The sequence below is a fragment of the Pyxicephalus adspersus genome, chromosome Z (assembly GCF_032062135.1).
Source record: "Pyxicephalus adspersus chromosome Z, UCB_Pads_2.0, whole genome shotgun sequence".
Classification (NCBI taxonomy): Eukaryota; Metazoa; Chordata; class Amphibia; order Anura; family Pyxicephalidae; genus Pyxicephalus; species Pyxicephalus adspersus.
Window position 1 is genome coordinate 28,888,281 of NC_092871.1, and position 14,634 is coordinate 28,902,914.

The 14,634-nt window shown below is 34.0% G+C and overlaps 1 protein-coding gene across 1 annotated transcript; it reads right to left on the reverse strand.

The window, feature by feature from the left end:
- Window positions 1–3,036: 3,036 nt before the first annotated feature.
- LOC140343190 (transcription factor Sox-3) lies at window positions 3,037–4,694 on the reverse strand. Its single transcript, XM_072429736.1, has one exon. The coding sequence runs from the start codon at window positions 4,580–4,582 to the stop codon at window positions 3,668–3,670; it is 915 nt and encodes a 304-aa protein (XP_072285837.1). The 5' UTR covers window positions 4,583–4,694; the 3' UTR covers window positions 3,037–3,667.
- Between the last annotated feature and the right edge of the window lie 9,940 nt (window positions 4,695–14,634).

The following is a 14,634-nucleotide window of genomic DNA, read 5'->3' on the forward strand; positions in this document are numbered from 1 at the left end:
CACACACTTTATTAAATAATTCTTCAAGACATTTTATATCTGCACAGTATAAACGCCTTATGCTAAAGGAAAACTATAGTAAGAGAATATGACCCCCCACCCCAGCCCCGCAGGTTGGACTTGATATTCTGAAACTGCTAGTTCCAACTGTTCCACTCATTTTGATACCTTGTGTGCCTGATTTGGAGTAATAATGCAAATATGGAGTTCTGGATTCTGTTAACTAACTGATGTATTAGATATTAGACAGCCAGAAAAGTATTCTTATTTTACGTAGTATAGGGAAATCAGCACCTGAAGATACATTTGTTATCCTGGGTATTTTGGACCTTCGTGCCATTGAAGCACTTGAAGCTACCTTGATAGAATTCATTCTGCTGTTCAGTAAAAGAATAAACAAAATACTTGGTGAAAATTCACTTATACCAATAATCAGCATGCAGCATCAATTAAATATGGTCACTTCCAGCAAAAGCATAAAAAATTTGAATTCCTATAAAGATAAATTTGTCACCCTTATAAACACCTACCTATTTCAGTTTGATGAGAAAATTCAGTCAGTGAACAGAGGATATCTAAGCTGCAAACTAGTGTCCAAGCATTGCCCACTTTTTAGAACAAACCATGAAGGTTTAAAAAAAAAAAAAAGCCAATTACTCAGCAACTTAGCAAAAACTAAGGATGATACCTTCGGTCTTGCCTATAGCACTTTGTCCTAGTTTCATTATGTGACCAATTTACCTTTATCATCTTGTTGGTATGCGCAAAATATTTGCAATAATGTATGAACTGAAAAAAAAAAAATAGATAAAATTAAAAAAAGCTAAACAAAGTCAAAATCCCTCTGAAATATGGCATTAAATTATTTTTTTGCTTACATGGATTTGAAGTTAGAAAATTTGAATATAAATTTTACACATATCTACGATTATAACTATTAGCCCAATAAAGCTGTTCAGAAGAACATAACGATCAATTACTGAAAAAAAAAAAAAACCACCAAAATATCTTATTTGTACCAAGGAATACTTAATTCTGTGCTGTATTCCAACAGAACCAAAATGTCATCTTAGTTGTTGGCAGATAACTCCCTGATTGGCATAGAAGTCTCTGCACTTCTCAAAATTGCAACAGGTTAGTTAAATAGAAGACAGTAGAAATGAAAATTCTACTCATAGAATGCAAACTTAATTCCAGATATGTTGCTTTTGCTACACTTTTTCCACATTTTAGCCCCCAAACCAAGTCACTTTATTATTAGGATTGAATAAAAATGGATAGTTGTTAATGATAGGGACAGTCCAATAACATAATGCCTAGATGTACAGAATACCCTTTCTGTAACATTATCATTTGTAAACTCCTGCCTAAAGAAATATTAACTGTAATTATATATTATAAATAAGAAGTTATTTAGCCAAATATTTTGGTAACATACATTGTGCAAGTAAAATGGTGTGAAACCAATACAGAAATTAAATATTTTGTGTTATCACGCATTACTTGGACAAATGTTTGTTAACAAATGCTGTGCAATTAAAGAGGTGCGTAAGCAATATATAACTGCTTTGAAGTTGGCCATACTTGTACAAATTTTCACTTGATAAGTGGTCACACCTGTTTATTAGCATTTATGGTAATTTGGCACATAATAAATTAGTCAATTATCAGGCATCCATCTTATCACTTTCAGACATAAAAGAATATTTTTTTTGAAAAAAAAAAAAAGGGGGAATGAAAACCTGAAGTTATTATGTATACACAAAATGTTAATAAAAATGTAAATTTGATCCACAAAACAAAAAAATAGCAAAATGAAAACAAATTGCTAGATTTGGTCAGAGTATGGTTAGCTTTGCACATTGCTACAAGATAATTTGTCTCCAATACATTGAACTTTATTGGATGCAAATCACTGCACATCCAGGTGATTTAAAGATTAAACATTGTAGTTTTGCCATTGGATACACAGCTCGCATCCTTAGCATGTCTTTACCTACAAAGAGATCCCGATAGGAATAATACCTAGAAGACTGACAACTTCTAAAAACAGCATTGTGGTCTGACAACTACACAAAGCTTTAAACTCTTAGATATTACAATACCATCCAACATGCAAAGTAATAATATATTAGGTGCATGGTGTAATATTTTATAAAAAAAAAAACATCAGCAGCTAAATATGCTAAACTAGATATTAGATCTTTTTTTGTAAATTTTTAGAGAAAGAATTACATATTTTTGGGAATTAGCAAGCACGTCACTGGGAGTGCATCTGATCTTACCAATCATATCCAATTTAAGTTTTATAACATGGAGCTCTTCGGATCCAACATGCTGAAATAGGGTTAGAGTAATCTTCATAGAAGTATAGTGTCCGCCAAACATTTTAGATTTGATCATCAAAAATGTTCACAGCTCTGGAACCAGTGTTTTCCGGCCAGCCATAATTTAAAAAATTCTAATTCAAAATACAAATACCATAATATTAGGAGAAGGAAACAGTTTATCTTGTTACCTTTTCATGCCTTTAGCATTTATTGGATGATATATTTGCAATTCTTCCCCAGCCATTAGAATATATATATTAATTGCATATATAGCCATTTTTACAAAGCCAACACCAGGATAAGAATCCCCCCCCCCCCCCCAATTAATATTTTTGGTATATGGGTTAAGCAAGACTTATAAAAAAGAAGAAAGTAAATAACATGGTTAGAAAAAGATCCTTATCACCGTATTAAATGCTTTGTGAATTAAGCTTAACCTGCTGCACATTCACACGGTTAAATGTCAGTCATTTGCTAAACAACTTGTAATTAGAACTAAACGCTCCCTATAGGTCTTTCTGGCTCCACTTGGAACAGATAGAAAAATGAGAGCTGTCAGAAAATATTTAACTACATAGATGAATAAATAGGTCAGACACAAACAGGCAGAATCAGGTCTGCTTTACACAGAGTACAAATGCATGCATGAAAAAAATAAAATAAAAAAACATAGAAAAGAAAAGACACTTAGAAAGAAAATTCCTCTTAAAAAAATTTATTGGTTTTTGGATGATTTTAAGCTCAAGCTTGTAAAAACCAAGTAAAACAAAACTATTCTCTTTTTGGTGATATGTTAAAATCACAGTAACATTTCAAAAACAGGACACAAACTAAATTTTTTTGTACAGAACTTTACAGGTAATAAAAAGAAAAGAAAAAAAATACAACTTGCTATAAATAAAAGGAAAAACAAAACCTGTATTTGCGACCTGCACATCTCTTGATAAAGTTAAAAAACAAAATTGCTAAAAGTTAACGGTAAAATTTACAGTTTTGGATAAAACTCAATAAAAAGCAGCAGATCAATAAAACATGTAAACATTTGGATTATAGTTTACTGTCCCAAAGTTATTTCTAAAAATGAAGAAAAAAGGAGTTCCTTATTAAAACAGAAAAGCTCATCTAGGAGTCACTGGGGTTCCAGAGACACAGATCCCCAAATATACACAAAAACATTGTGCGCTAGAAGTTCTCTGAAACTTAAAAATAATAATAAAAAAAAAAAATCCTTTTTAACTCCTTGTCCTCAAGTTTTCTGAATTCTGATATGCTTGTCATGCAAGCAAAATGTCAGTTTCTTTCTATTTTTTAAAGTAGAGAATGTTTTTTTTTTTTTTTTAAATGTGCGTTAATGGCATGGTACCATTCACTGCAGTCCCAGCACTTTGGTAATGTTGGTGGACACCATGCAGTCTGCTGTTTTGGATTGACGATGGATCGCTGGCATCTCCACCTGGAGGCAGGTACATGCTGATCATATCTCTGAGGTCTCCTAAGCAGGCTCTCTGAGTGTGAGAAGTAATGGAAGGTGGGGGTGAACTAGGCTCCGATTTCACCACTGAGCCCATGGAGCCTAGGCTCATGACAGTAGAGGTTTGCTGATTATACATTGGGGACATACTGTACGTAGAAGCTGCATTCATGTAGGTCTGAGCAGAAGACATCATTGGATTATATTGTAGGCTGCTCATGTCATACCTGTGCATCTGCTGGATTTGGGGATTGTTCATTCCTGGATGTTGTGTGTATCCAAGTTGATCCTGCATCAGTGAGTAAGCCCCATTGGTCCAACCATTCATATGGGCATAAGAGTCTATCCTTTGTCCAACAGTGCTGGTAACTGGGCTCACACCTGGTGCCAGAAGATTGCCGGGCAAGGAGTATTTGTCCTTTTTCAGGAGGGTCTTGGTCTTTCTCCTTGGTCTGTACTTGTAATCCGGGTATTCCTTCATATGGACAGCTCTCAGCCTCTTGGCCTCATCTATAAAAGGTCTTTTTTCTGCATCACTCAGGAGCTTCCAATCTGCCCCCAGCCTCTTGCTGATCTCAGAGTTGTGCATTTTAGGATTTTCCTGGGCCATCTTTCTCCTCTGTCCTCTGGACCACACCATGAAAGCATTCATGGGCCTCTTGACTCGATCCTGGTCCTGGGTGGCAGCATTGCCTTTACTCCCTGTGGTCACAGTTCCTCCAGGTGGTGCGTTGGTTTGCTGCACCGAGGTCTTGATATCATTTTCCAGCATACTATACATTGGGAGCTGAAAGTGCAAAAGATCGCAGGAATCCAGTTCAGTAGAAGCAGAAAACGCAGCAAAGTATCTGGATGGGCTGGTCTGGTCTCTTCACACAAACTTCTCTAGTTCTCCCCTGTTAAGAAGTGTTGTGGCTGGACTGAATGACTGCATATTAATCTCTTTCTAACAGCCAATCAGACAGAAGCTTCCTAGTCCTGCCCCAACTCTCACATTTCACCAACACCTTAACCCTTTCCAGACCCACCCACAACAGGTTTATCATGCAAATTGAGTTCCTATTCATGCAAGAGAAATAGTTAATCCCCAAATCAGTGCAATCCAAAAGTTATTGCTGTTACATTTACTTATATATAAAAAAAGTATAAAATATATACAAAACACATTTAGAAGTATAGAGTTTACATATTGTTTAGTATCAAACTTGAATTTTAGATACTTTGATAGTGTTTTGTTAAACATTCAGTATAAAGAAACTTTGTAACAATCTTACTTGGAAAATGCACAATATCTCTGTTACACACAAAACTCATGTATATTATTTATTACTTATTATTTTTACTATTTATTTGTAAACATACTTTTTCCAAGGAATCTTATATTTATTGTATATGTATTTATTACAAATCTATGATGAGCAAGCAATTAGGAGTTTGTACTTTGGTATTGGAGAGGATTCGCTGCAAGCTTTACTCAAAGTAAACAGATTTTTGGAGCAGATGGGTGAGTTTGCTCAATCCACCTGCTTTATCTGGGATTTCTTACACTTACTCTGCACGGTTTGGCTCTAAAACCATTAAAGGAAGCAGTGTGTGTGTTGATTTGTTTAATCCAGAAGGTGTTTTGCAGTGCTGTTAAGTTGTTCAGACAAACAGTGGATCTTCTATATGTGTTGAAAGGAGCCTTTTAGTAAATTGTAGGGTTTTTTCAAGCAGAAAAAGAGTGTCATTGTTAATGGAGTTTTGTTTACTGCTTCAACAGAAAGTTATGGGGATAGCAGTGAAAAGACCCACATCATGGGTGTAATGATCTTCAGCAGTACAATTATAGAAACCCTTTAATAAAGTGAACTTTACATGATAGGGGTAGATAGAAAACTTCCACAGGTGGATCCACTTTAAGTTTGTTACTGCACCATGGATGGATCCATTACCAATACGCTGAATCAAGGATTAAACTAATACATTGTGTTATAGAAACTCATTTTTAATATAGATGTAGACTTGAAAAAGTTCAGAAGCTTAAACAAATTTTTACAGAGAGGATTACACCTCCCTTTCACAGCAGAAAAGTATTAGAAGGCTGTGCAGAAATATTTAAACAAAAAAGCAAATGTATTTGTTTCTGTGCAGATATGTCAACTTTGCACAGATATTAGTAAATCATCTCCATCAGGTGGGTACATTTTTTATATTTGTCTATATTTATAATATATGTATCCTGAGTAGCTGGATATTAATCAAGACTCAGTTATAAATTCACACAATTTATGAATATAAATAGTTATTTTATTATTTGTGTGATCAACCAAAGAAACAATTTTTCCAATTAAACAATGCATATGTTTGAGTTTTTGATACATGAGCTATAATATTTAAAATTTGGGGCAACACTGGACCTGTTGCCACATTAACTATATATTTGATTTCATTTTTATAGAATGGAATGAGCATGGTGGTTACTAAATCCAACATTTTTCTTATGTTCACAATTGATCAGGAAAGGTTTTGTAGCACACAAGCACTTACTGTATCTGATCTTCTTGCTGGTCAGTAAGTTTGGGATTTCTTGCTAGTCACTTGTGCAATGATCTAAAGTTAAAGGCAGTTGAGAAGTGTTTACTGGCCCTGCAATTATCCATTTTATGGGAACCTCAGCTGTGTCCTTTTCCCCCTATTCATTTGTAAAGTTTGAATTTCCCTATAATTTGTGGGATGTTGCAGTCCTCCTCCTCCCTTCTCTTTGCCAGTTAAGGTTTTTTTTCCAGCTGGCTGCAGGTGGGGGGAAGGGCTGGCGGGAGAATCCTTTTTCCATGGAAACATTAAGCCCTTTGCCAGTGAAAAGAAAGTTTGGGGGAGGCCAAAACTGTCAATCACATGGTGTTATTCACCCCCCCTAGCTCTGACCCTTCCCCCACCTACCTGCCAGGCAGCCTACAGAGGGGCTCAGAGCATCATCCCCCAACCTGCTGCTGGGGAACAACTACAATTTACTTTTTTTATCTTTTACTTGGTATATATTTTCATGTTTTTCCTGCACATTTCTCTGCAACATGCAATTAAAATGAAAATGACATCAGGTGCAAGTTTACTACTTTATTGGCCATTTCATTATAATTATTGCTCCAAAATTCTCTGGCTATTGCCCCAGGCAACATTATTTAAACAAATTAATAAAAGTTGGCTATATGCAAATTATTTAAATTTTGTTGTAAGAATTAACCTTATTGACTATAAATTTGCAGTTTGGTTGAGAAAATTATACTTGAACTTTATTTGTGCTTATAATTAAATGAATATTATGGGGGAGAGGATGGCACTTGTCAGCTGTGCTACCATCAGCCCCCCTCATGCAGTCCCTGTGAACCAGGATGGGGGGGGGGGGGGGGGGGCAGGTTGCTGCCTCTGATTAGCCTTCTGTATGTAATGAAGATCGTTGGGACAAGCGAATCCAAAGGCTGCCCGGACCTGACACTTGTCATGGAGGGCTCCCTGCAGCATCCAGGAGAGGCCCACCCGACTCCATAGCAGCTGTGCTTCCAGAGATGGGGGCTGGGGGTTAATCCCATAAACCAGCACTATCAATCCGCTGGGCTGCTCCTCATTTTAAGCAATGCCACTTTTTATTTTAAATATTCTTTTTTTTCTTGCCAGGATTATACAGTGCAAAGAGCAATGACAGCATTCACAATGCAATAACCCCTGACAAGCCATCCCATGTCATTATTCATCACTTTCAGATTTTATACATTGCTTGGTCATCCAGAATACAAAAAAAAAAAAAAAATAAAAACACTTTTAAGTGTAAACTTTTCGGTTCCAAGTTAGTCCTGATGTCCAAATCCTCGTAGCTGTGTCCTATGTGCAGCACCGTGAAACATATAGGTGCTACAAAAATCATCAAGTATTTTATGAACAAATTATTACATTTTGAAAGTATTTAATAGTAGTTTATAAAGTAATTATGTTGGTTGATTTCTAATAAATTGCAACTCTATCAGTCACAAAAATGTATTATATATTGTATTTGTATATTATTTTGTAAACTATATCAAATTTACATAACATTAGAGCTGTATCAGTAGCCTAAGGCACTCCTAATTTAAACTATGACACTGTAATTTGTAAATGGTATTGCACTCACTTGACAATATTTAAAATAAATGTTAAAATAATCTTACTATGTATTTTGTAATCATGTAAAGAAATCACTACAGATGTATTGTATGTTTATATCATTGTGCTTTTGTGAACTATATAAAATTTACAAAACTTTAGAACCGCATCAGTAGCCTAAGGCACTTCTAATTTAAACCATGAGACTGTAATTTGTAAATGTTATTGTACTCAGCTGACAATATTTAAAATAAACATTAAAATAATATTACTATGTGTTTTGTAATCATGTAAAGAAATAATACATATGTATTTTTATATCATTGTGTCTTTTGTGAACTATGTAAAATTTACAAAACTTTGAAACTGTACCAGTAGCCTAAGTCACTCTAACTCCAACCATGAGACTGTAATTTGTAAATGTTTTTGCACTCACTTGACAATATTTAAAATACATGTTAATAGTAATCTGACTATGTATTAGGAATATGTAATCTGACTATGTATTTCATGTAAAGAAAGCAATGCAGATGTAATATATATATATATATATATATATATATAAATATAACTCATCTAGTGAAATATTGTATGTTCTTCCCTTTATGTTTAATTACAGCAGCATGGTGCAAAGCTCAGATGCAGGGCAAAATCATGAATTAGATTTTGATGTTCAATATATATATAGGGACATCAGTGGAATATATATATATATATATATAAATATAACAAATAAAAAAATCCAAGCAATGATAACAATTTATAATAAAATCACAGAGGACTGGTTTATAGAATTTAAATTTTACTCTTAAAGTAAGTATTATTGCAAGTATTAGCTGCATATTACAGGTGCACATCTCCAAATCCCCCCTCAGGGGTTTACACTTCAGAAAGCAGCAATTAACACTTCCCCAATAATAAAATTAGCTAATCTTGTAATAATACATCTTGTAATTGAAAAAAAGCACCTGACATGAAAAAAAAAGATGAGTCGGATTTATTAACCACAAATGTGAATCTTGCTGAAGCCACAATCATCTCTTGAATCGAATATAAAATCCATTTTTTTGTTTTGTTTGCATTTTTTGTAACTACTATTTTTATGCCTATGAACAGATTTAAAAGGACAGTTGGGTGCTGTCTGTGTCATTATCTTGTCCACATAAGATGTTCTTTCATGCCTGAACAAAACGCTTGTGCAAAATAAAAGAAGCGTGCCTTGCAAACACTTTATTTTTTTCTCCCCATTTTATTAAAGTGCAGTGTGAACACCCTCCAAACTCTTTTTAGAAAAGTTTCCTTAAACATCCGGTACCCAGTCAGCCATAGAGATGGGATGGTGCCTTATCAGGGACCCGGGCAGATCCTTTTCACACTGGTCAGTGCATTGGGCACCCCAGATTATCACAAGAATACAAGCCATGTCAATCACACACAAGAGCCTTTACAGAAATAAAGATGTGCAACCCTCAGGGATTATGGAAGGTTCTGATGCCAAATATCACATCTGCTGATTTTACAGAGCGGTTCCTTCTACATTAGTAAAAAAAAATATATATAAAAAAAGTTTTACACTAAAACAAACACAAAGAAAAAAAAAACAGAAACCAACAACAAAGCAATAAACAAACAAAAAAACCCAAACATTTCCCGCCTGGAAAAAATGTGAGCTGCTATAAAATGATCCCCATGCTTTTATATTGGTTAAATAAAATAAAAATACGTTTATATATTAAAGAAAAAGACGAAATAATTATTAAAAAATTAATAAGAATGCAGTTTAGAAAAAAATAAACTCCGACTATCGGAGATAAGAGTCATAGGTAAATGAAATTCCCTTAGGAGGATCAACATGAGCTATATGATAATTAATATAATTAATTAGAAATGTCTAATCTGAGGCTTTTTCTTTTATCTATTTATCTGCAAATTAAATGTATTTTAGTAGATATTAAAATAGGGGGTAATATAAATTATTCAATTAATTATCATGGAAAAAGAGAGTTCATGAGATGAATCTGCTCCCAATGATAATGTTATAAAACAAAGAGCAATGATAAATGAAATTAAGTTCACATACGGCGCTCCTACTATTGCAGCGCTATTCTGTAATATGGAAATGGAATATTTATCCAAAGTGATAGGAAATCTGTAGCAGCTTTAAACTTACCTGGCTTCCTATAAAACTCTAGCTATATATCCCATTGATATTAAATCATGGTGCTCTGGTTAGTAACTGGCAAACAGGTTAATAAATTGATGGAGCAAACGGAGAGATCCAAAAACCCGACTGGGAGCGGAGCCGCGGGCTGCTCCATAGACAATAATGTATTGCAATGTTGCCCTCTATAGGGCAGCAAGTGAACTTCAAGAACACTATTTTTTAGTTTTAAAAAAAGAACAAGAATATATCACAGTATTTCTTGACTTTTTTTATATGGGAAACATTTGAAATAACTTTCAGGTTTTGGGAACCCCTGCTATAATTATTATATCTACACGGTATAATAAAGTGCCCTTTATATCTATACGGTATAATAAAGTGGTAGTAAGAATGTCTCTTAAGTTGCTGGCCAGTGGGAATAATGCCACCCTAACAGATAACAAAAAAAAATATTGGTATCAGTTAAACTGACCAGAGAGGCACAAATTGTTCATTGCTCAAGGAAGCCCTAGCAACATCTGGAGGAGCCCTTCAGAAACATTTAGGATGTTCTAGACTTCTTTAACTAATTTTATTAAATTACCACTTTTTTTATCCTTTTAAAAGTGTTCAAATTTCACCATTTTATGTAATCTTACTTTTTCATGTGAACTGAACATCAACATTGTGTGGAAAGCCCTAAATTGGTAATTTGCCCATGAAGTGTTACTTTTTTCACTCCAGAAGGCTAATTTTTTATTCATTCTCCATAGACAGCTATTAAAGTTTTGAGGTCTAAAGCTGGTGGTATTTAAGGTGTGATATCCTGTTTGGTAATCTTTGTGAATTAAGGAATAAATTAGGTCTGATTTATTGAAACTCTAAAACCAGAAAGAACATAGACTGTAATGCGAGAACCCGGGTGATCCAGCAAACCTGGTCAGGGTTTGAAAACATTTGCCAAACTGAGAGCTTTAATAATTTAGGCCCATAGATACATTGGTAACATTGATAGGTATAAATTAGCAATACTGAATAAAAATATTGCTACTTACAAAGCTCAAAAAATTAAGGCTGATATGACTGTTTGTAAACTGGGGGTAATAAGGCAAATATGTGTGTCATCAGCGAAATAACACCAGGAGAAAACCAGTCTGTGAAATGGTAGGCTGAACAAATGTTAACATGGAATTCTGTATTCGTCTGTCATTTTAATGTACAGTGCTGCATAATATGTTGGCGCTATATAAATCCTGTTTATTATTAATATTAATAATAATAATAATATTAATAATGGAATTAAACTAAAAAATTAAAAATGTACAAGCTTTTTATGGCAACAGAAATTGCAATATATTAGTTACCTGCCTGTTCACAATCTTTTTTCAGAATTTGCCATGTACTGCGCAAACATTCTTAGCATACCAATTACTTAATTCCAGCCCAGCCAATCGGGATAGCCAAAGAGCCCAAAGTTGGAAAAAACCAATAACATTTATCAAAGGTATTCTGCATTTTCCTTAGCTTTTAGTACTGCAATAGTCATATTTGATAATTAGAACTAGAGATCTATTATAATATTTTCTTACAGATCTCTACATATATATCATGAAGGAAAAATTGATTTCCTATTGGCTGGAAGTGATCTTGAGTCTTACTTATACTTCTCCTAATACTGTGTTATCAAGTTTTTTTGAATGATTTTTTCACTTTGTTTCAGTAAAGCATGCACACCACAACCATACCTATTAGACAGCTGAATGCCTATACCCGATACCCATATAATATACCATTGGAGAAGACAATATAGTTAAAATATCTGTTTTTTATGTGGTTAAGCAATTCACTTATTTTCCTATATGTGAATAAGGCCATATTATCCTATACTAAAATAAAGTGTACAATGCTTGCTTTATGTGGTTTATTATATGTTCCATATCTATCCTTTGCACTCTTTTATTATATATGCCCATGACAATACACATATAAGAGGCTCTGTGATCCGCAGAGATCAGAACATTTTGCAGCTGCTGCTAAACTAATGCATATTGTCTTTGATTACAGTGTAAATTAATACAAACATATACTTAAACTGGGCACCTATTAATGTCCATGAGATCATATTCTGCCCTGCTTATTCCAAGGATATGCACATCTAGAGGGGCCTGCAGCCAGAAAAGTTCATGTAAACAGCACAAAGCAGTCAATGTTCACATGATTCTTTTGTAATGCTTATGTACCATTGCTCAGGATTTGGAGGGTTGGCTGCCCCTGGCAGGGTTTGTATGATAATTTGTGCAAAAGTTCACTGCTGAAACCTTTTCCTCTGCTGTGATCAAAAGAGTGGAGAGCAAGTATTCAGATTTAAGTATATAGGTTTTTTAAAGTTGTATGTATTTACTTTAGTGTATCATTGCATACTTTCAATAAATCCATTTTGAAAATATTTGTAACTACATTTCTTTTTAAATGTATATATTTATGGGTATATATATATATATATATATATATATATATACACATATATACACAATTAAGAGGTGAGTTGTCTTCGCTTTGACAATGTTTCTATTCATTTTATGTGTCTATGAGGGCAGGGGGTGAGGGAATGAGTGGAAATCTCCCGAATGTCATGTGACAGCAAAAGAAAACCCCAAAAATTATTCTTTCTCTATTACAAATATGGAAGCATAAAGTCAACATGTGTTTCTATACAATAAAACAAACTATTAAAGCTGTATTAGGAAGTATTGAGAACTCAAACACGAAATATTTATTGATAAGCATATCCATGCCATTTGTTTTTCATCAAAATGCAATATATTAATTTGTTGTTATGTCTTTTATGATAGTTTGCACTTTTTTTTACTTGACAAAACAAACCAAAATGATCTTTTTTCCCTACAATGAATCTGAGAGCCATGTGACCACACTTTGCTTTTCCCTTTTATGCTTTCTTTTTTATAAAAATGTTTGTTTCCTAATTGTTATAAAGTTTGTCCACACTGGGAAGTTTCTGAAGCAATGCATCATTGCATTTTATTAAAAGATGTACTAAAAGAAAGAGGAAGACTGACATAGCTGACTTCCTTCTCAACATGCTGGCTTTCTGTCTGTCATACTGATCCATTGGCTTCAGTAAAAATTATCAGTTTGGGAGGTAGCTATATATTTCAGGTCTTACATCCATAATTAGAACTTCTATGTTTCTTTTCCAGATTTATTGGACTTTTAAGGCACCAATGATCATTATTCTTTATACAACATCAATTATAAAAACATAATTTATTTCAATAAATGGTATACATGAGATATCAGTTGACAATGTTCCCATAAATTATATCAATATAAATGTTAACAAAAATCTCCCATTTTACATTTCTCAAAGCGTTTTGCAAGCATTGCTTCCTCAGAAGGCATGGGACAATATTGATCAGTCTCATTGAGCTAAATCTTCATTCTTTATTATAAAATAGTTTTTTTCTTATCTGTTACAAAGTTTGTACACACTGAGAAGCTCTAAAAGAAAGAGGAAGACTACCATAGCTGACTTCCTTCTCAATATGCTAGCTTTCTGTCTGTTATGCTGATCCATTGGCTTCAGTGCTCTATGTTTTTGACTTCGCAACAGCATGCAAAAAAAGGAATCCAGACTTCACTTGCTATATACAACCCAATTAAATAGAAGATATCCTAAATGGAGACAGATTGTTCATTTACATTTTCATATAAAAGCCAATAATGGTAGCCTTCTTAATTTTTTAAATTCATGTTCCCTTTAAATCTAGATTTCATGATATTTTTAACAATATTTACAGATTATTATTATGAATAAACAGGATTTATATAGCGCCAACATACATTAAACAACACACATACATACATTAAATAGGTTGCAAATGAGACACAGATACAGACAGTGACACAGGAGGAGGAGAGGACCCTGTTCCGTAGAGCTTACAATCCAGGAGATGATGGAGGTAACACACAAAAGAAAGAGAAGGCAGATGATGGGCATACTCTTGATATAAAGTGAGGAATACAGTGACAACTGTTAGTTGATTTACATTTTTTAATATATATATTTAATCAGGATGTATTTGACTTTGGATTATTTTATACACAACAGCTTTCAGTGTGCAATGTTGGAATAAGAATTATATAGTGGGTAGAAGAAACACATGCCACCCCCTCCCCATTGGATGTTTTTCATGCTAAATGAAAATGAGAGTTTTCTGGCAGTTGACCACAATCTCTCCTGCTCTTCAGACCCCTCAGTGTGTTTCTCAATAGCCTTTCACAAAGCAGAGATTGTTCTCATTACGGAAGAAAACAGCACTAGTGGCCAAATATCTTAATTAGGAAGTTCCTTCACACTGGTCATTCAGGTGTTCACCAGGAATTTGTTTATTAGGTTTGGACAAACTGATCCTCTAGTAATCCCCTTGCAGTAATAGGGCCAGCGGTAGGGGACGTATTGCAAAGACATGGCTGCTTGTTAATAAGGATTTTTTTCTTAAACAAGCTACTAATTATCAGCATTGTAAAGAAGACCACCAGTACTGAGCAACCTA

What these genes read in the sequence shown, in the direction of transcription:
- LOC140343190 (XM_072429736.1), bottom strand. Translation starts at nt 4,582, where the DNA reads ATGTATAGTATGCTGGAAAATGATATCAAGACCTCGGTGCAGCAAACC.